Source organism: Wyeomyia smithii, chromosome 3 (genome assembly GCF_029784165.1).
Source record: "Wyeomyia smithii strain HCP4-BCI-WySm-NY-G18 chromosome 3, ASM2978416v1, whole genome shotgun sequence".
Lineage (NCBI taxonomy): Eukaryota > Metazoa > Arthropoda > Insecta > Diptera > Culicidae > Wyeomyia > Wyeomyia smithii.
The window spans coordinates 190,986,939-191,009,646 of NC_073696.1; the positions used below are offsets into that span (position 1 = coordinate 190,986,939).

General features: G+C 41.1%; 3 protein-coding genes and 1 long non-coding RNA gene across 5 annotated transcripts in view; 2 read left to right on the forward strand and 2 right to left on the reverse strand.

Moving 5' to 3' along the window:
• On the forward strand, positions 1-1,030 carry LOC129728096 (mediator of RNA polymerase II transcription subunit 29). The gene is made up of 3 exons (XM_055686487.1): positions 1-406; positions 474-564; positions 684-1,030. The coding sequence occupies exons 1-3, from the start codon at positions 69-71 to the stop codon at positions 888-890; spliced, it is 636 nt and encodes a 211-aa protein (XP_055542462.1). The 5' UTR covers positions 1-68; the 3' UTR covers positions 891-1,030.
• Positions 952-22,708, reverse strand: part of LOC129728095 (facilitated trehalose transporter Tret1-like) — a 27,164-nt gene continuing 5,407 nt past the window's right edge. The window contains exons 1-6 of one of the 2 annotated variants that reach the window (XM_055686486.1): positions 18,886-18,908; positions 4,075-4,191; positions 3,723-4,015; positions 3,432-3,660; positions 1,436-2,266; positions 952-1,375 (exon numbers count right to left, since the gene is read on the reverse strand). In XM_055686486.1, coding sequence (XP_055542461.1) covers positions 1,039-1,375; positions 1,436-2,266; positions 3,432-3,660; positions 3,723-4,015; positions 4,075-4,079 — 1,695 coding nt within the window. In that variant the 5' untranslated portion in view covers positions 4,080-4,191; positions 18,886-18,908 and the 3' untranslated portion in view covers positions 952-1,038. Of the gene's footprint in view, positions 1,376-1,435; positions 2,267-3,431; positions 3,661-3,722; positions 4,016-4,074; positions 4,192-18,885; positions 18,909-22,708 lie in introns of those variants that run through there. The other variant, XM_055686485.1, reaches the window with a different exon arrangement.
• LOC129728946 (uncharacterized protein K02A2.6-like) lies at positions 11,145-15,912 on the reverse strand. Its single transcript, XM_055687422.1, has one exon. The coding sequence runs from the start codon at positions 15,561-15,563 to the stop codon at positions 11,145-11,147; it is 4,419 nt and encodes a 1,472-aa protein (XP_055543397.1). The 5' UTR covers positions 15,564-15,912.
• LOC129728098 (uncharacterized) lies at positions 16,195-18,129 on the forward strand. Its single transcript, XR_008728624.1, has 3 exons — positions 16,195-16,233; positions 16,287-16,539; positions 16,596-18,129. It is a non-coding gene; the product is annotated as an uncharacterized LOC129728098 (long non-coding RNA).

Below are 22,708 nucleotides of genomic sequence, written 5' to 3' on the forward strand. Positions count from 1 at the left end.
TGGTACCTAGCCAGTCTCACAGATTTATTTCACAAGGGTAGTTATCCGCTCTGCTCCAAACAGTAAAAATGATGAATTCTATGGGAATGCATATGCAACAGGGGGGAGTAGTGCCGGGAGGTCCCAGTGGAGCTGTTGGTATCGCAGGTCCAGTCGCAGTTTCATCCGTAATGATGCAGTCACCACAGATGCAGCAGCAACAGCAGCAGGTAGCTCAACAACAGCAGCAGCAGCAACAACAACATCAATCACAAGCGCAACAGCAGCAGCAGGCTCAGCAACCCGAAAAAGTGGACAACATTTCCAAGGTTAAAGGATTAGTTGTCCCGCTGCGGGATGCTTTATCGACGACGATCAAAACAGCTGCACAGCTGCTACAGCAGAACAATTTAAACGATGCCGGAACGTAAGAATATCAATCAGATTACTAGGGCTTTAAAGTGCATTTGGTTATTTTTTTTTTGTCATTCTAGAAAGGGTAGTGATATAAGCACCAACACGCCAAGGTTTGATAAACACTTGGAAGAATTTTATTCCATTTGCGATCAAATTGAACTAAATTTGGTAAGTAAATGTAGCGTTTATAATGTTATGCTATTGTGACACTGTAAATAACTCGAATATGAACTCAATTTCAATTTTATGTAAAAGTGTTTGTTTTAATTGTTAAATTTATGTTTTAGAAAACAGCCAAGCTTTGCATGCAGCAAGGAACGTCATCGCAGCAGTATCTCCCCATACCTGTAGCACCGACTCAGCCAAATCCTGCCGAAACAAACGCGCTCTCATACAGCCAGTACTTAGATGTGGTCAAAATTCAAATTGGTTACGCGAAAGACATACACGACACCCTTATTTGTGCAGCCCAAAATATTTCCCCCAGTGAATGATAGAAACCCGATAATAGGTTTTCGGATTGAATGCTCGATGAAATGAATGGGATGAGCGATGCCGAGATGTATGTTTTCTTTTTATTCGATATGGCCACTAGAACTATAAATTTTTGAATAAAATAGTGTATGTAAATAGATTCTGTCTTTATTTTTCACTTTCGTTGAAAGCAGCATTTTCTATTCCCTGCCTAGAAGCAGACGATTTTTCTGTCTTCTGCTGGTTACTAAACCGCTCAATGTGAATATCCGTCAATTTTCTTTTATTGTCGGAAAAGTATATTTCGATGTCTTCCAAGGTTCTTTTTTCTGTTTCAGGCAAGAAAAAGTACACAAACAGAGCACCAATGCTTCCACAAATACCGTAAAACAATATCACACCCGGTAATGAGAATGCACTTTCGAGATTGAAGTAGGTTTTAGTCGTTACGAATGTCATGACGTAGTTGAGAGCTGCAGTAATTCCGCAAGCTAGACTCCGGTTTCTGAAATAAGACAATCGGTAATTTTTGTATTACAACAGATGTTCATTATTTAATAATTACTTGAAGGGAAACACCTCGCTCAGCAATATCCAAGGGACAGGCAAAACTCCAACACTGGTAGCGAATCCCAAAAGGAAAAACAGTAGCATTGGTACATAATTTAAACCATTGGCAGTGTTCACTTCCTTATGTACATCGAAGGATGTCCATCCGGCCGGGAACACATGGAAAGCATAAATCGCCAACGATAAACATGATAGTGCCGTTACTGACATTGAAAATAATGCCAATCTCCGTTTACCCACAAATTTGATGAATATCATGCAGACAATATTAGCCAACAGTCCTAGCAAACCCATTGACACCGTGGCCCAGTTGGCATCTAATGGCACTCCATATGCTTGAAAAATCTGTACCAAATACGGCCGCATGCCCGTCAATCCGCTCAGCTGTCCAAACGCGAACAGCAGCATAACCAGCACAAAAGGCCTGAGATTACGTTTTCGCATCAGTTCCTGCAGCTTCATCCATTCGGATGGCGGAGGGTGACCACACTCTACAGCTTGTGTCTTTTGGCACGATGTACATTTAGCCGCATTGGCGCTATATCGCTGCATTTCCTGAAATTCTTTCTCCACAGCTTGCGGTGAGACCCAACCTCTTAGCCACTGCAGGGACTTACGAGCATCTTCCTTGCGATCCTTCGACAGCAACCACATGGGGGTTTCCGGTACGAAGCAAATAGCGATCATGGTCGCCAGTGGAACTGACACACAGATGGCAGCAGTTATGCGCCACGTGGTTACCGTTCCGAGCAAATATACAACGAAGAAACCCAACATCACAGCTACGCCAGCGCAGGATGTAAGAATTCCGCGTATCGATGGTTGGCTGAAAAACAGAAGTCATTTGTATAACGTGGTTTGCTAAATTCTTCTTTCTTTACAAAACAGAGGATAATTTCTCAAATTTATTCGAACAACTGCTTGAACAAGAGATTGCTTCTACTGTGTAGAAAGCATAACGTTCTTCCTCTAATTTACCCGGATTTTAAGCGGCTCATTACGCCAAGTCTACTGTGCAATGTATTTCCGATAATAATGGCATGTTCATTGAAAAAACATCGATCAAAAAAACTCCAACTGCGGCCGGTTGGATATTACTGGGCGAATGTGAAAAACATATTCAAGAATAAAGGTAGGTACAGTATCCCGGGACATAACCAAGTTCGAGAGTTCGAGAGTTCTAGTGCCCAAGTTATTTTTCGGACAGATCTCGGTAAAATCACTATGAATCTTTATTAACATTTTTTGAGTATTTATTGAAGCTTTTTAGAGGTTCAACTGAAACGTGTCTAAGGATGGCACTGGACATTAGAGAGTTAATCCACCCGATGAACTATTATGTAAATAACTAAGCTATATAAAAAAACGTTCTGTTTTATATCTTTTGAAAATTTCGTTTCAATGAGAATTCAAAAGTTGACGACTACTTTTCGATACACTCCACAATGAAGTCATACGCAATATAACAAACCAATCAGTATCGATGTTGTATCGAATTAATTTGAAGTGTCTCATTACTTTCTGGGGTGCTCTTTACCTGATTGATATCAGAAAACCGAGTATCGTTCTAAAGATCTACCTGGCCTTTCGCAAATCGACTAGATCTCGTGTCTACCACTTTACTTTCTAAATGATAAAGAACGATGAACGATAAAGAAAACCAATCGGGCGGCATCAGAACATGTAACAGAAAAACAAAATATTTTTAATTTTTATATGTAAGAATCTTTCACCACATTAAAAAAATAATACACGCACAAGATCGAGCCTTAGTTACTGTTGCGTTCTTCCAATTCGCACAAGTTTGATCTGATTACACACAAACTGCAACTGGAGATTGAACTGTAACCATTGTTAGTAAATCTATTGGGGTAAATTGGGCGTATTTACCACCCTTTAATTAACAAAGTTATGGAGTTGATAAATTAAAATCAACGAGTTGAATTAATGATGTGTTTATTGTCATACACATAGAATATATTTTAACTTACCATATCTCACCAACATAGGTAACAATAGGAGCTTCCATAAATCCTACACCTAAACCAAGCAGCACAGCTGCGGTATACATTTCTTCCAGCGACCCAGCAAAATGTAACATCAACCAACCAATAATGTGAGGAATGTTCACCAAAATCATCGACCTCTTGCGTCCCAATGGTTCCAAAACAATTCCCGAAAGGACACTGCCAATCGGTTGACAAATATAAGCCACGCTCCCTAAAAACAGCGCAAAACGGAATCATTAGGCATATTTCATTTGTTCATCAAAAAACACTTACCAAACCAGGACGCCTGTGCTGGTGTGAAGTAGAGGAATTCATCTGGGGCACGGTTCTTTAATCCACGTAGGGCAGGAATCACAATAGTAGGGAACGCTACCGCCATTCCCAAATCAAACAAGAGGAAATTTTTGGCCGTACTAGCCAAAATTTGTGGCAGAACGGTTCGAAATTTTCCCACTTCCGGTTTGGGATTATTCTCTCCCGTCGTCGTTGACAAGATGCCATTTTTGACCTCAACTGCATTTCCATTTACACTGGGGCTGTCCGGATTGATAGTATATACCGATTTCCTTGAAAAAAAAAGTACAATTACTCATGACCTAGAATCTGTTAAACTGAATCTACCAACCCCATGCCGAAAATGATTAATCCACAGTGCACCGATCAGAGAAACACTAGATCTTTGAATGGCAGGCCGATGATCACAGCTTAGACAAATCGCATCTTGGCTGGCCGATAAGGTTATCTGCGAAACGAAAGCAATCGAAAAGCAATATGATTTGTCTATGTTCCGCACCACATGATGGCGATTATAAGCATGAATAGGAAATACTATGTAGATGAAGAATGAAGGTAGTAAATTCTATTTTACGCCATACTGATAACGGAACTGGCAAACCTGCTCAATCTGGATTGTTGAGCAGGCAGACAAGCGGGCTGATTAAGTGCACTACGTAAGTGTAATGAGCTGTTTATGAATATACTTATTTTATTCGTGTATTTGACCGCACCAAAATTGTATAATCATCAACAAAAATGCTACTCGACCTAGTTTGGTTGCCTGCTGATAATATTAAAAAATAGTTTCGAAGTGAAAACTTCAATTAGAATGATATTTGTTTTTGTTTACTTTTACATCGTGGAACAAGGCCGTTACAAATTTTATTTTCCTTCAAACATGTTGAAAAATAGAAGAGTCAGAAAATGAGTTAATATTGTTGGTTTTTCGACAAAGTATATGTTTGATGTAGCAACAAACAAGTCCAGCGCTAGTGAGAGTGTCATTAAAAGGCAAGCCAAAAGATTAATAATAATAAAGTGTTATATACAACATTAATTTCAATGCAAGTTAAAAACGTCGTAACTTGCATACAAATTATTACTAAAGATATATTTTTTTCTACTACGGTTTTTCCTTGTAGGAGCCTATGACCACTGCTACCATTAGTTAGATATATTGTGGTATATTGATATATTGTGGTACTACTACGGTTACTCGAGACATCAAGCTAGGTTTCAAATGGTGAGGAGACAACCTGGAAGCAGCGGCAAACTTAGCTCCGGTCCTCACAAGTTCCTATCTCACGCCTCCACAAGTCATACGATTACAATAGACTAGCAGCAATAAGATACAGCTGGTTGCCGTAGTCTGGACAATATTGTCATTCCGGCAACAGTTAAGTGACACGGTGCGACGCGATGATTGGTGCTTTTACCATATTTCGGCGGTAGAGGAAATGTTTCGCCAACCTGAGCGTCTGTTCAACAAACGCTGATCTCTTTGTTAGGGGCGGCTGATCAACGTTCTAATTCCAGTGTGGGACTCTAAACAGTGCTGTCACTGGGTTGAGGCAGGCAGGAGAATATCGGTACATACGTTAAACCACCTACCAGACCTGCAACACACACGAACTGGGTATAGCTTTCACTGTGATGGGCAAAATGCAGAAGCGCGTGTTTGAGTGGTGGCCAAACGACAACAGAATATGCAAGTTGGGATAAGAAGCCGTTTCTTCAACGTTAGCATTATTAACGTCTACAACCCTCAGAAATGTTATCGGAGATCAATTGCTCAGGTCGGCCGGTGGACTGGTTACTGGGAGGTTCAGCACACACCGACTCACGAACGAAAACGGACTCATGGATTTCGCAGCCTTGAAGGACATGGTCATACGAAGCACCTACCTCCAGCATACCCTCTCATATCGGCACACCAGGAGATCACCACAACAGACACAATCGCAAACCGATAAAATTTTGATCGACGGAAGGTACTAAGGAAGGAATGATATTATCGACATCCGAACCTATTATGGCGCAATCATCGATTCTGATCACTTCCTAAAGGCCTACCGCCCACCACGGAGCGACTTAAACACCGTTAAGTCGTCCCTGATTACGTGCAAAGCCTCAAGACAGCGTTGTCGGATAGAGGAGAGCTCATCGAAACCTCTCTAGAAGACTTTTGTAAAGGCAGCCGAGAAGAATCGATGTAACGACTGATTCGACGGAGAATATCAGACGATTCTAGACCAGGTCCGTAGGTACCGGAGGGCTAGGGGGGGGCTTGCCCCCCCCCCCCCACGCGTTTGTATTGCCCCACCACGCAATTTTCTCATGTATGTGATTGATACTAGGTGAAACAATCCAAAAGAAAAATCTGAAATATAATGCTTATTATTATTGAATAGTCACCAGTTTTTTTATGTTAACGGTATCAGTCAATTTTTTGGTCGAGCAAATATGCCAAAAAGGATAAATTATTCAATATTTTGGTGAGCCAGTATCCTAACTTCCTGCAATATGATCTTGTGATTCATGTTCATGTTCAGTTCAATATATTTTGGCCGGACTTTTCCACATCTCGGTTGCATAACCCAGACCGTTACCTGGCCCGGACAACTCTGTTCCGGTTCGGTCCGAAATAAAATCAGACTATTAAAATTGTAGTCTTACCGGACTTCGGACTAGGCATTCCACACTCTACCTGGTCTGATGGTAAACACTGATCAAACAAAGCCTATCGTAAAATTTAGAATTTGGGCTGACGGTTGAATCGCTCCATTCTCTCAGTATTTCTTCGCGAGAAGATTTTTCTTAGTATCGTTGGTTGACATCGATCGGCGACTCTCGAAGCTGGGTTTATTACGCTGGAATTCCTTCAATGCATTTGTTGCTTCAGAGTACAACTTTCAAAAACTCTCTTCTGTTCTTAGTTTTTCGATCGCACATGGTCGCACCCTCAAGACATTTGAAAAAAAATAAGTGGAAAGTACACAGTTTTGAAGTCGTGGGTTCAATCATATTTTCAGTTAATTTAAGTTTCTACCTTCATGACTACGTTCACTCCTTGAACCAAAAGATACACAGTTACGCTAATCAATAGCGGTTTTCTCGTCAGGCTCGAATACAAATACCTAGCCGTAACCTGTGTATTAGGGTGCCAATGAAAATGAAATTTTTCGAATTTCGTTTAACGATACGGCTCAAAAGTTTCGTCTTCTCAAAAAAAATCATCAAAAAAAAATTTTTTTCCGATAAGGTACACCAACTCTTAACTCTCATTGAGTTTCTGAATCTTTAGGTGCTAAAACAATCAAAATGGGACGAAAACTGCAAACGGTATAAGAATTTTAATTTGTGAGTACCCGGGTACTCCGTTGGACGCGTAAAGATCCTTTTTTGTCGAGCACATAACGGTTTTAAACTGCTTGCTCCACAAAAAAATAACGTTTTATTAAATAAAAATTCTCTGTAGTAGCGTAATAATCGAAGCAGATGATTTCGAGGTGGTTGCGAATTTGTGCACCTTGGATCATTGGTAACGTCTGGCAACAACTACCTTCAGGTCTGGTAATCTTCGTCCCCTAACCAAGTGCACCATGTATAAGACGCTTGTAAGCCCGGTAGTCCTCTGCTGGCACGAAACATGGACAATGCTCGAGGAGGACTTGCAAGCACTAACCGTTTTCGAGCGACGTGTGCTAAGGACCATCTTCGGCGGAGTATGTGAAAATTGCATATAATAAACCCCGATCTGGTGCAACTCACGGCGAGCCCTGTACCCAGAAAGTGGAAAAATTATGTTCGTCTCGAATCTGGCCGGTACAAGACGTAGAAGACCGCAACCAACTAGGTGGTTGGTCCAAGTGAGCAAAATCTTGGAAGTGTGGGTCGCTTAAGAAACTAAAGATAAGCTGTCATGGACCGAGGCGTAACATTGCTATGCAGATGAAATTTTGCGGATTGCACCAGTATAAGCTGGCTTTTCGAACTTGCTTTCGGCTTAAACAAATCACTTACCCGGTTGGTCACATGTCTCAGCAGCAGCGTGGTAATTTTCAGCGTATATTGCCAGAATCCCTTATTCCCCCTCTTACGGGCAGACACAGGGTGGCTACTCAAAGCCCGAAATTAAATTTCCGGTTGTTTCCCGGTTCGTTCAAATATTTTTCCCGGTTAATTGTACTTCTGAATTCTGTAGTTTCATAATAACGACTAATCAGATCAGTCAAATTTCGCGCTCCAACAAGGATTGACCATTCTCAATAATATAGTTGCTTGTCATGATTTGGACTTAATAATTTTTGAATTTGATTATGCGAAAAATTAATTTTTATGCTGATAATGAAAGCTTTTCGGATTTGTGCTCATGACTGAAGGAAAAGATAATTCAGTACGTTCTGTTCCTTATTTCTTGAAAGTTCAAATTGATTCAAGAGAAAATATTAACTCTTCAATTAGGTTTTTATTTCACCCTGAGAAGGACAATTTGTTGTTTAATTCAATGTTTGATACGATGCCGATCACATCTTTGCATTATCACTGGCAGTGCGAATAAAGTATTCCTTGGGGGAAAATAAACACTGAAAAGCTTTCTGTAGTTTTCCACAAGTCGAAACAACGTGACTTTCAATTTACATCCTAATATGCTCAAAGTCACTTCTTAAAAATTCTCAAAAACGTGAAGACGGAAGAAAATCGAAAACAGCTGACCCTCTGAAGACCTGGAAGGTGTTGAATTATTGCAAGCATAATCCGAACCTTTCGATTCGCGGCGCGCCTTTAGAGGAAAAGTGTTCTACCTATTTCGTTCAGCAAACCATGAAACGAGCTAAGCTTTGTGTATTTAAGGTCCGGAAGGCACCGAACCGGCGTGATCAACAAAACACGGTGGCCAAATCCCGCGCTAGGAAGCTGTATCGAGAGTGGTTAACAAAACCGATGTGTGTGGTTATGGATAACGAAACCTACATCAGAACAGACGTAAAGCAGATACCAGGGCCCTCGAGGGGGTGACACCCATGAGGAAAATTTTCATAGTGTCACCTACAAAAAGATGACATCCGTGAGATTAATCAATCGTGGTAACTCTCACAATTTTTGATAACAAAATGATTTTATAGCAACCTGGTGGGGGTGACACCCAAGAAGAAAACGGTGACACCCAAATTTTTCGCCCCGGGTGTCACTGAGTTGCAATGAGCATATTCGATTTTGAACAGCAGACTGCCCTTCTCAAGGCAACTAAACAAGTAAGAGGAGATTATTCATTTTTTCGAGAGGTGTCGAGCACGTAAATAAATGCTTTCTTATTCTGTTCAGTCAGTGATGTCGTATTTTTTATGTGTGAATTTAAAGCCGATAGCACTTCAGTAGCACGTGAAAAGTACGGGGATTGATGCAATCGTGACATTTTGGGAAATTGCTTAGTTGAAATAGGTTGACAGATATGGAATTTTACACAACCACGTGAAGGTTCCCTATCACAGCCACATATTTCGTACTCCAGCACGGCACAAAACGTGCAAAGTGTTGTATTATTCTCATACAGTAGACTCCCAGCGTTTCCAGCGACACATTAGTGAAACACGCTAAACAATACATTTGTTGATAGTGTGCGTAGTTCTACGTCGGTTATGCGTTCGTGTCTTAGATACAACCTCCTACTTTATTTGATACTAATATAGAGGATATAGATATATCAGTAAATGAATGTGTCTACTCGTGACGTCTGTGACACGTGTTTATGGAAATTTGACCTTGAAAATTTTCCTAAATTTTTAATGTACAGGACAACTGAGGGGCTAGCGCAACGATCCTACTGACACTAACAGTTGCTCCCGAGCAGAGACTCCAACCCACGACGACTGGCTTGTTAGGCCAGCATCGTACATCGAGACCATCTGGGATACAGTTAAACTGTTCAAAATCTAACCAATATTTGACCGGTATCATTTTAATTTTAGAGAATGTACCCCAGTATAGAAAACAAAGAGGTAGTCCTACATCAAAATGTATTCAAATATTATTGTGTTTGAGATTTTTCCTTAATTTTCACTCGCAAGAAAATGGTTTCAAAAATCATTGCATTAGAAAAATACTGTACATTGTAGCTATCTAATGGCACATTGAATGTTATAATCTATGTGCAGTTATATAAGAGCTATAAGCATTTGAAAACTTTCCGTCCAATGTTTCATGCCCATTTCAGTTTTCACAGACTGCACCCCAGTACCCCGCTTTCCACGAGCGGTAATTGCGGATGGATTTGACATATAATGAAGGTTGTCAAACTACTAGTTCAATGCAAGAAACGTCTATCAAAGGTAGCCTAGACTGCCATATTGAATTTCATGTATACAGTAAAATTAACCAACACATTCACACATATGACATCTTAGCTTCGGTGTCTATTCTTGGCTAATAGAGAATCGCTCAAGTTTTAGCAAAATTAAAAATTTTCGGCTAGTACTAGGGTAACGGGGGTATTTTGGCCCACATGCATATTTTGGCCCACCCGGTAACATTTTACGCATTTTATCTGCTAAATTCAATGAATATTAGAAAACTATGCATGCAACATTGAATAACACACCTAAGAATCATACTACACTATAATTTTCGGCGAAAAATTGGCTCTAGGTAGTGTTATTTTGGAATTAGTTCACCCATATTCAAGGTCATGCCTGAGTCAACCCAAAGTCAAGAGGCAGTGGTAATATACAAGTCAACGTCCGGAAGCTATTGAAACAAATATATATGCTTTTGAAACAATTCGTTGTTGTAGTAACATCAATAAAATGTCATAGAAACAGTTGGTATACTCTAATATGTTGGAAAAAGTTAAAAAAGTGGTTAAACGCATGGCCGAAATATGTTTGCCTCTTTCTGAAGCAAACATATTTTGGCCATGCCAAGTTTTGACATCTCTTTGATTACCGCTCGGCCGTTGCACGTGAACAAAGAAGCAGCTTGTGACAATTTACAGCTAATTACTTCTTAATTTATTACATTTAACGATATGAAATTGGATGAGAATGCCTGTCAAACCGCTATAAGCCAAATCATTTCTTTTTTAGATGCCTAAAATTTACAAAAATTCACAGCAAAAGGATGTTCTCCTCAAACCCACTATTTTTGCTCTAGAAATGATGATCTTAAATATAATTAGCCCGAACTATTTCCATACTTTTGTATCCGTGTGACGAGGTGATATCTACGAGTAATTGAATTGAATTTTTCCACGGTACAAATTAAAATAAAACTTTATTTGCTAAAGACTAAAACGTGTCTCATTACTGACTTGCTCTGACACAAGCACACAGTGACGTCTTCCGGTTGACAGACGTAGCTGCCAACGGAGAGCCCTGGTGGCAATCTTCGTTAGGGTGACCAGTTGTCCCCAACATCTCCCTCCTAGTACCTTTGGTACGCCTGAAACCTTTGCGGCAGTCTTCTGGTCCGTGAAGATCGCCGAGGTAGCTGAACTGTGGGTGAACTTTCAACGGCAGACTCGAATGCCGTCGACGCTGATGACGAAGAGGATGTTACTGTTGCAGGTCTAATAGTTGGTGTAGAAGGCGATGGAGCAACTAGCGTGGACATTGAGGGTTCAAGCTCTTCCGCTTCCGAAAGCTCCGTAACTTGAGATGCTGGTACGGGCAGGTTCCATTCGTCGAGCAAGATGTTGAGTGGTATGCCTTGTTTCTGCACTTTTGTAGCTGTTTCGGCTCGTTGTCTGAGCTGGTTAATGTGAGATCTGATCAGTCTCCGGTTGTCCACCCAGATGTTATACATCACCGAACCGATTCGCTCTACTACGGTCCCAGGGAACCATGACCATTTGTTGTTGTCGTATATTTTCGCGTACACGCAAGCCTTCGGACTGAAAGACCGCGTGTTGGACGTCTGCTGACGGTTTGAGGATGGTTCCAGGTTTGAAGGTGGTCGAAGAAGGTCTAGCGATGTTCGCAGCGGCCTGTTATACATCGCTTCTGCCGGTGACTTACCGCCAGGGACGTTTCGGTTTGGTGTGGTGCGGTAGGTAAGAAGGAAAACGTCCAATGCTTCGTCGATCGAGCCTTCTCCCTCCTGAATTTTTTTCACGGCCCGCTTGAACGTGTCGACGAATCTCTCTGCCTGACCGTTCGACTGTGGATGGTATGGGGCCGTTGTTGTGTGTCGAATGCCGTTTTTGCAGCAGAAATCATCGAATTGAGCACTCTTGAACTGCGAACCATTGTCGGTCACGAGAAGTTCTGGCATGCCCTTGTTGGCGAACAGTTTGCGCATGAGCCGGATAGTAGCGCTCGTTGTCGTCTTGCTAGTTGGAAATATCTCCGGCCACTTGGTGTGCGCATCGATGACAAGTAAGAAGAATTCTCCATCCAGAGGGCCCGCGTAATCGGCGTGAACCCGCTGCCAAGGAGCCGTTGTCGGATGCCACGACTCCGGTTCCGCTTTTGGTGGGGACCGCGCTGCGGATGCACAGTGACTACAACCCTTGACGAAGCTAACGATCTCGTCGTCCAGCCCCGGCCAATACACGAAGCTGCGTGCGATCGCCTTCATCCGTTGTATGCCTGGGTGGCCCTTATGGAGCTGAATGAGGCACCGCCTTCGGAACATAGTCGGAATTACCAGTCTGTCCCCGAACATAATGCTGCCTTGAACGACTGACAGAGCTTCTTGACGATCGTAGTACCGAGCCAACTCTCGATCTTTAATTTCTGACCTTGATTTGGGCCAGCCATCGCGGATGAAACGGTGAACTTTCCGAAGAGACGGGTCGGACGCCGTCGCTTTCTCAACCATGCTGAAACTGAGAGGCAGTTGATTACTACTATCGATGGCTACTGACCTCAAGTCTTCCTCCAGAGTGGTACATGCGATGATCACGTCTTCATCAGGCTTGGTGTGCTGGTTGATGAGGCGGGACAATATGTCAGCGTTACCGAATTTGTCGGTCTGAACATACTCAATAGAGAAATCGTAGGAGAGCAGCGATAGTGCCCACCGCTGGAGTCGATTGGCTGTGTAGACCGGAATCCCTTTTTTGGACCCGAATATCCTCAGCAGTGGCTGATGATCGGTTTGAAGGTGAAACCGCCTTCCGAAGATAAACTTGTGAAACTTCGTTACTGCATATATTATCGCTAACCCTTCTCGGTCGATTTGTGAGTAGCGCTGTTCAACCTGTGTAAGCGCTCGAGATGCATGCTGAATCACTTTCACGTGGCCATCTGGATACTTGTGGCTGATTGTTGCCCCAATACCGATGGAGGAGGCGTCCGCTGAAACGATTATTTCTTGCGTTGGATCATAGTGTGCTAGAAGAAGCTCCGACGATAGAATTTCCTTGAATTTGTTGAACGCCTGCTGGCATTCATGCGTCCATACGAACGCCGTTGTGTTTTTCAGGAGCTCATCTAGCGGAAACCTGAGAGCTTGCATGTTGGGAACATATTTCCCGTAGTAATTAATGGCTCCCAGGAAGGAGCGTACTCCTGTGATGTCTTTCGGCGGCGGTAGATCCTTTATGACCTGAATCTTGGCTGGATCTGGTCTGAGTCCATGACGATCCAAGAGATGACCCAGATATCGAATTTGCTGTTGGCCGAACGAACATTTTTCCGGCCGGATTGTGAATCCGAATTCCTCGAGCCGCTGTAGCACTGCATGTAGGTTGCGCTGATGTTCGGCGGCATTCTTGCCACCCACAACCACGTCGTCCAGGTAGCCTGCGGTACACGGAAGACCTGCCAGCATTGTGTCCATCAGCTGCTGGAATGCGCCCGGAGCAGCTTTGACACCGGGGGGCAACCTGTTGTACTGATACAGGCCGCGATGGGTGTTAATGGTGAGCAGATGCCGGCAGTTTTCGTCCACTTCCATTTGAAGGAAAGCGTCCGATAAGTCAATCTGACTAAACACAGTGCAATTTGAAAGCTTAGCGATGATGTCTTGCGGTAGCGGAAGGGGATATTGGTGTGACTGGAGCCGGTCATTCAATCCGGTCGAATAATCCCCACAGATGCGAACGTTACCACTTGCCTTACGCACCACCACTATTGGAGCCGCCCACTCGGAATAGTCTACTGGTGAAATGATCTGCAGACGCTCTAGTCGGTCGAGTTCATTGTCGACTGTCGGCAGCATAGCGTACGAAACCGGTCTCTTAGGACGGAAAACGGGCTTACATGACTCTTTCAGCGAAAGTTGAACTTTAGTTCTGGAGCAAAGCCCCAAGGTGTCGCTGAACAGTTTCGGATGCGCCTTCTGTAAATAAGCCTTACTAATGCTGGTACCACCGACGAAGTTGCAAAAATTGTCCATCGGTAACGACCAGAGCTGGAATTTCTCGATAAGATCGATGCCAAGGAGATTCAGAGGATGGTTGGACACGAAAATTCGCCCGCTGTGCGTCGTGCCATTGATTTCGACGTCGCTGACAAATTCACACACAAGATCCAACTGCTCACCCGATGCTGACTTGGCGGTCTGAGTCGCTGGAACACCTGCTGGTTGGCCGATACGGTTCCACACTTGCTCGGACACGATAGTTATATCCGACGCTGTATCAAGCTGCAGTCGTACGGGGGTGCCATTGATTTTGACCCACACATAACGACGCTTACACTCAACGCTGCTAACCGATGCTGTTACGCTTTTGGTGGAGAATCGGCGTGACTGGTGTTTTGATGGCTCCGAAGGTCGCTTTGCGCTGGCACAGTAGCCCTCCTTGTGGCCAACTTGCTTGCAGTCAACGCACTTGTGACCTTTGAAACTGCAGTGGTTCGAAAAGTGCATCGCACCACAGTTCCAGCACGGCGATGATGGCTTCTTGCGCTCCTCTTCCTGCTTTGATGACGCCTTCGAACGTTCTCTAGATCGCTTTCTAAACTGCTTTCGATGCTGGAAATTCCCCTTGATGGCTTGAACATGGCCGGCGGGACCCTCAATCATCGCTGTGTCGCTTCTCAAATTAATCATCCGCTGGCATTCCTGCATCAGTGCATCCAGGGTGACGTCATTGTTGTCTTCGATTTTTGTCAACAGCCTGGTACGAACCTCTCCATCGTTCTCCGACTTTAAGCCGCAGACGAACATTAAGCATTTAAAATGCTCTTCTGTGAGCTTGGATAGCTCGAACTCGACGCACATTTTATTCACTCTACAGCCAAACGAGACATAATCCTCCGTCGAGGCCTTGGTAACGGTGAGAGTGCAATAACGCTTCTTGACGGTGGATTCCTTCGTGCCGAATAGTCCCTTTAGTTTCGACACCGTCTCACTGAAGCTGAAATCCTTTGGAGCCCTAGGTAGAATGTAACTGACGTACCTATAGTGCTCGTTTGTCCCCAGCCGTCTGAGAAGTAATCGCACTTTTGCTTCATCGTCGATCCTCTCAGCGTCTTTCGCAAAAAGATCCTCATATCTGGCATACCATGTAGCAAAAGTAATTTGGTTTTCTGGATCGTACTGAAACTCCCGGATATTTCCGGCCAACGAGTCCAGAATCACCTCCGGATTGGGAGGTACGGTCACCTGGATTGCCGATAAAGCATTGCGGAACAGAGTTCCCTGCTGCTGCATGAACCCGTGTTGCTGCTGTGCGGACTGTTGCTGCTGCTGAAGGAGTTGATTGGTGACGGCCTGTTGTTGTTGGAGTTGCTGCAAAATTTGCATGATGATAGCATCCGTTCGTTGCTGTTGGGTCTGCTGCTGCATTCCGGGCTGTTGCTGTGGTACGAACGGGGGCTGCTGCTGCCCATTGTGCTGACCGGGTGGATTGATTCCCGGTGGAACTCCTGGCTGTGAAACTGGATCCGTCATGGTGCTGTACGAGCGTTTTCGCCTTTTCTTGGGCGGCGGCGTGGTTATGTTTTTTTCAGATCGCGTTTATCACGCGAAAACAAATAAAATTCTCGCGAATTTAACGAGATCACTCCTGAGAATCGTCGCCACTTTTGTATCCGTGTGACGAGGTGATATCTACGAGTAATTGAATTGAATTTTTCCACGGTACAAATTAAAATAAAACTTTATTTGCTAAAGACTAAAACGTGTCTCATTACTGACTTGCTCTGACACAAGCACACAGTGACGTCTTCCGGTTGACAGACGTAGCTGCCAACGGAGAGCCCTGGTGGCAATCTTCGTTAGGGTGACCAGTTGTCCCCAACACATACACTTCTGTAGATATAAAGGTGGGCCAAAGTAAAAATTTGGTGGACCAAAATATATTTTTAGTACTTCGTAGAAATTTTGATATTTCTAGGATATTTTTCAATTTATTGCATTGTTGAACGGTGTATATTAGAATAGACACTAAGCTTACAACAATGGTATAATAGAGTAGGTATTTATGTTGAAAAATTGTGTTTTTTTTTTTAATAAACAGTGGGAACACTTCCCTAAGCTGGCCAAAATAACCTCGTTACCCTATCGGTTTTATTTGTCAAAAAGCAGTTTCATTCGCGTGCAAAACATCAACTGCATAAAGGTAAATAACAGAAAATTTTCGAAACCTTGAAATTGTGCAGTGCATTATTTTAGATTAAATGACGAAGTGTGTTGTTCCGAAGTGCAGAAACCCTCGGTCGTCGGGGTTGGAAAATAAACCGCAACCAGTTTCGTTCCATAGGTTTCCTAGGAATGCGAAACTACGGCAGAAATGGCTCCGATTTTTTCAGCAGGATTTAAAAATGGAAACAAAAAATTTATATGTTTGTTCCCAACACTTCAGTACTGATTGCTTTATACATATAACTACGGAAAAAATTCTGGCGAGCGAAACTGTTTCCGACAGGTAAATAAATATTGTGGGTAAACATTCGGAGCTTAATACAATTCATTTCGTTCCAGCGGTTCCCAGTATTAGAACGCCAACTGTAATTCAGCCATCCAAAAGAATGAAACGAGCTGCACTGATGGAAATTCGAAAGGAAATGGAAAACCTTTCGACACTACAAGTTTCAATGTCCCATACTTCTGAAACGACCTGTGTAGAGAATATTGATATTAACAAAAATGGCACTGTGTTAGACAGCAGTTTTATTCCCCCTACCCTATATCCATTCAAAATTGAGGCAAGCCACTAAAGAGCTAAATGAGCTTCGTAATATTGTTGATTTTCAAGCAAAAAAAATTACACAATTTAGAAGAGTTGAATGGAGAATTAAAAACGGTACATAATGAACAATTAATTGTGAAAGTTATTATAATAAAATTTCAATATAAGTTTCAATAATGTAGTTATAGTGGTATGAAACGTATCAATTTCATGTTGCATTCGGAAAACCTTTTCAGTCAAAATTGCGTATACAATTGATATTTTCGCTTTCTCCAGGAATAATAACATCAAAGAGACTGCTCGTATATAACCTACATTAAATATTTTAGTAATTGTTAAAGTTTATTGACCAAGATTATTATCGAAATTGAAATTCTTCGAAATTTCATATACGTGATATCAATCTGAGAAGCTAAGTCTTCACTGATTTACCACTACTAATGCAATGCCAAGTCTAGACTACCTTAGATAAATATTTCTTGAGTTCAATGGATATTTCTGTCTACAATCCGGATTAAAGTTCAACATCAAAATTCAATAGAGTTCGTTCAGTAACTTCTGAACCACCATAACAACGAGAGCTATATTATTGAATCTCGAGCAAGATCGAGTACTCAGCTAGTATTCTTATAAAATCAGGATAGTCTTAACAATGATCTACTAGAACATACTGATGGGAATTGGTACCCTTCTAAGTAGGTATTAATGTTTTCAAAGCAAACGTATACAGCTGTAGACTGAACTTTATTGTGTTATTCTTTTCTCTGTTGACATTCGGTAACCGGCCGGCAAGAATGCGATATGCAAATAAAGTGTACTGGATCTGCAACAAGAAAGTTATTAAAACACACCTGGTAGCTGTTGACGATCAGCGCAGACTGCTCCTGACCAAATCAGTGAACTGTTTCGGAACCGGTTCCTAGACAGTGTGCGAAATTCCTGAGCAATGTTGGCTTCCCGTTAGAGATTAGCTTTGATCAATATATTTTCTATTACATATTCGCAGCTTTTTCGTGCTGCTCGCTAGTTGAGGTTTTTTGCAATTATTATTTTGTAACCAAAAGTTGGTTAGTTTTAATACATTCATTCAAAGTTGACTCGATTGTAATGGGCTTTAGGGTTATTTTTCGCAGGAAAATAGAGTATGTTTGAAACGATGTTGTACCTATATTGAACAATGTCAGAAAATTTCTCAACTTACAACAACTTAATCGATTACCTGTATTTAGTTAGATTACACATTATACCTTGAATTGAAAATAGTCATTAAAGATGTAAGCAAACTGAAGTAAATATCAAAGTATAATTAGCATAACAACACCGAAACTAAAGAGTAATGCACCTAATGTACATTAGAGTTTGCTCTTACATTTAATTTGCTACTTGTTTCTCGGGTATAGGTATTTGCGCTGGTTGCGGTATAACATAATTGTACTCTTAAATCACAGCATCGCGAGTGAAGGGTTACTCAGCATTGCAAAAGTAATTTACTCTTACGTCCAGGAATAGAATGCTGCGTGCAATCTTTCAATTATGATTGCAACATCTGAACAACCATGCGGAAATTGCATTCATTTCATGTCGTTTGTAATCGGTGTCCAGGCGATTAGTGAAGAGGTCACATCTAAAATGCTAAGTAAGCTATAAAGATGAACAGCTTTCGCAATCCATTCCTCACCTTATAGAGACTTGTGGATGAAACAACATCGCACTGGTATTATGCATTGTTATGTTTATAAATGCACGACGTGCGTCGTAGTATGACAAGTTATACTCTGTAGTTAATTTTATTCTGTTTTCGCGGAATAAAATCTAATAGTTAATACTTACGAGTTTACAACAGCAATTAATGAAATTGAAGTACAAACCGTTATTTCAAAAACATTACACTATCAGAAAAAGAAACAAAACAGAACTGTTAAAAAAATCACCGAAACATTAGAAGTCCATATTTGGCTCCAACCGTGCGGTAAATAATAATGCAAACTGCTTTTTCGATATGCACACAAAAAAAAAACAATTTGAAGCTGTTACGGTGTGTGATTCGCGATAATGCTTGAACGGTAAAGTTGAGTAGATTACCTTGGATGATGCAGGGAAATTGCGTCGAAACCAGTTTTAGCGTTGTTTGGTTGTTGAATTTTATATCGTTTGGGGATTCCTTGCCCTCGTGTTTACAGATACCGATATAAAGGAACGAAACATGATAAAAAACTTTAATTGGTGATCACTAACATTTTCAAAAGTGATCTATGATCATATACGATCGTCATAAGCAGAGCCGGATTTATGGGGGGGCCCAGGGGGCCCGGGCCCCCACATTTTTGGGGCCGCCACAAATTGAGAAAAAGATTTTTTCTCTTTAAAAAATGAGATTTAATCAAAAGTTCGATTTACAGTAAGAAAATTTGATCAGACCATTTCAATCTGACACTTTCTTTCAGTGTTATTTTTTCGCTAGCGCCAATATCACAACTACATCCATAAGAGCTCACCTTGGATCAGGGTTGCCACATTTATTTCTGTATTTTTGCTCGAAAATGTCTGTATTATATGTTTTACGGGCTAAAAAATCTATATAAAAAATCTGTATCCAGCAAACTAAAAATGTTGCATGAAAATCTTCTTCCTTAAAGAATATATTGAAACAAATCACCATTTTTTGCTTTGTCCTAATTTTTTATTGGTTCCAAACTTATAATTAGGCGAGTTAATCAAATGTAGTAACTGAACACGATATTGCTTATTTATCTTTACGTGATGTTCATGCTTGTTTTTGTTAATTTAATTTTAGTATCTCCTGCTTGGTTAGCAACGTAGCTTTAAGCTTTTAAAATTGAGCTCATAAGCTTAGGGGCCATGGGATTTCTGGCTTTAGACTTGCTGCAATTATTTATTGAAAATATGCGTTCTACAAAAGCCGAAGAATGTGGAATTATTGAAAAAATTCGCACAAATGATCTCAGTAACGGAAACATGAATTTACCATTGGCATTGTGGCGTCCAACTACTCAGACCAAGTTAAGTCATCTGTTTCATCGAATCTTCCGGTCAAAAAGTTTGTTCTTAGCGAGTAAAACTCGTTATTCATGTCTTGTCGATCAGTTACTGTTACGAATTTTGGAAATCAAATCATTTAAATTTTCCAATTTCACGAATGTTTAGAATTGAATAAAGCTACCGTTTTTACAACAGAATCGATAAAATCGAACAGCTTTGCAATTTGTTTCACAAATTTTAAATAGAAATCCCGTCAAATATTTCGAAACGTTATTTTCCGCCTTCGTCCTAGCCTCATCCCTCTTCTTCTGCAACGATACTAACATAAACAGCATCAGGTTTTTTCACAAAAGTTTGAAAGTCGTTGAATTGAATTTAGCCTTCCAAAAAATTGATTTCATTTCGAATAGCAAAAGATTCTGTAAAATCTGTATTTTTGACAATATTCTGTAATTCTGTAATACAGATTCTGTATTGCTTTTTTAGTTCAAAAATCTGTAAAATACAGAAAAATCTGTATATGTGGCATCCCTGCCTTGGATTCTCTTGGAATGACACACATTAACACACCATTTGAATCGAACCAGCGCGCATGGGAGATAAAGCAGAGAAAGAAAATAACCCACAAGTTTTTTTAATGCATTGCTTTTGCTAACTTGTCCGAATCAGGAACACCAGATGCGCTTTGCAGATGTGTGTAGTTTTTTCCTAGTTTCTGTAGATTATTGTCAGAGTCGTCTTATATTTGCGCAGTCTTTCTCAAATTGTGTGCAAATTTTTGCCTGCCTGTGGATCGCAATTTTTTTAAATTAGGTTTTTTTTCAGGTGTCAAGAAAAAAAAATCGATGATGAAACTAATTAAAAATAGGTTGCGTACGACTGTGGAGAATGAAAGGCAGTCTTAGCATTATTAAGTTTCGAGTACGAGTATACTGAAGGAGTTGAATGTTGATTATTTAATTAATAAGTTTTCTGCAAAACAACACGTAAGAAAAAAATTTAACAAATTTTTGATAACTTTTCAATAACAAATAAATGTTTTTAACTCGTACGATAAAAAAAAGGTTTTGTTTTATTTCGGGGCCCCCGCTATAACTGGGCCCCGGGCCCCCACAATCGTAAATCCGGCCCTGGTCATAAGATATGTAGCAAATATCAGATATATTAAGAACCAATTTTCGATCCGCTATTTCCTTCACTCCAAAATTTTATTCTGATAGACCAGCACTACAAAAATGAGGGTAATAAATGGTTGTTACTTTGTATACAATTGTGTTATCTCCCACCAAGTCATGTTGATCAATGACGAAAACTGACAACCGCAGCTTCAATGCTACGAAACCGTAGAAAAAAGAAACTACTTGTGACCTCCAGCATCACGACGGGGCACACTTAGCTTGCGGCACTAACTACTTCGAGAATAGGTAAGTGATGCAGCACCTGCTTAAATAAATGAAGAACTCTCCCCCCACTGTAAAACCGTCATATACTCTATTAGAGAAGAACGCTGTTTCGCTTCTCACACTACGATGACTTCGATTCAGAACGTCCGGAAATGCAGCTAATCAAATGATTGATCATAAGTGCCCCCACGGATGTCATACAGCAATTATACAGCTAATTGTGTGTGAATGATATTTGGCGAATCAGGTACAAATTCCAGTAGTTTGTTTCGTTGGTAATATTTTAGCATTTTATAACAGCGACAATAATTGAAATTTACGTTGTGATACGTTATCTCTCTTTAGAAGGTTATGTCACTCGTTGTTGTTAGTAGCGCATTATTAAAAGATTTCGGTGATGAAGTGGTTTCAACCGGAATAACATACGACAAAAACTTTTAATGAACTCTCTTCACTTTTGTGGAGCATGTTAAGTAAAAGTACATAATGCATGGTATTTATTTTATTTTTCATATGCGTAACAAGAACAAAAAACAAGAAAATCGTTTATGTTATTAATAGCTTACACCAGTATGATTTTCGATTGTAAAGTGACGGTCCAAATCATGAAGCAAACAACCTTTGTTACTACGTTCTTCAGTCTCCATTCAGTTACCATGCAGTGAAGTACATGACATAGAGAAAAAAGATACAACCTAGCATGACTTAGGGTTAAGCGATGTTTACCCACATTCAATTAGTTCCGCCTTCGAAGTAAAAATAAGGACAAGATAATGGTACAAAAGTATTCTTCGTGAATTTTAAAAAAGCGCTGTACGATGTTACAAGCAAACCTATGCTAATAAATGTACGATTTAGCTGTTATAACATTCTAAATAAATTGTTTCACAAAGAGTAAAAGTCCGTCATGTTCATTGTTTATTTCGAGCGGAACAATGATTTGGATGGATGTTGTTCTTTATTTATAATATGTTTTAGTTTATTAAGTTGACTAAAAAAGCAAAATAATTCCCATGTGCAAATCATTAGTCTTCCAGCTGCCGAACCCCTACCTCCTCGTTGGTGCCGACCGGGATGCGAGTAACTAGTAAGAAGATAGGGTAACCAACCCCGCTGGGACTACCGGTCGCATGTTGACAGGGGAAGCGGGCTTCCTTCCTCGGAAGGAAGTTTCCTGGATATCACAAGCGCCCTAAGTGACGCACCCACAAGCGTTATGTCCAAATCCTGGTTGTGTTCGGGACTCAAAATAGTCCTCCTGCGAGAAAGTGTCCTCCTGCGAGAAAGGTTGGTCGAGGGCCATGCAAGCCTGCACCGCGAAATACAAAAAGCAACGAACGCTATAAGGGATCAACCATAAATGACGTAGCTTTTTTCAGGTTTTTTTGACTTCCCCCTCCCCCATCGTAGCATTTTGTCACAAAGTCAAGACCCCCTCTAGATAATTACGTAGCTTTAAAGCAACGCCCCACCCCCTCCCTCTTATAATAATTTTTGCCTGT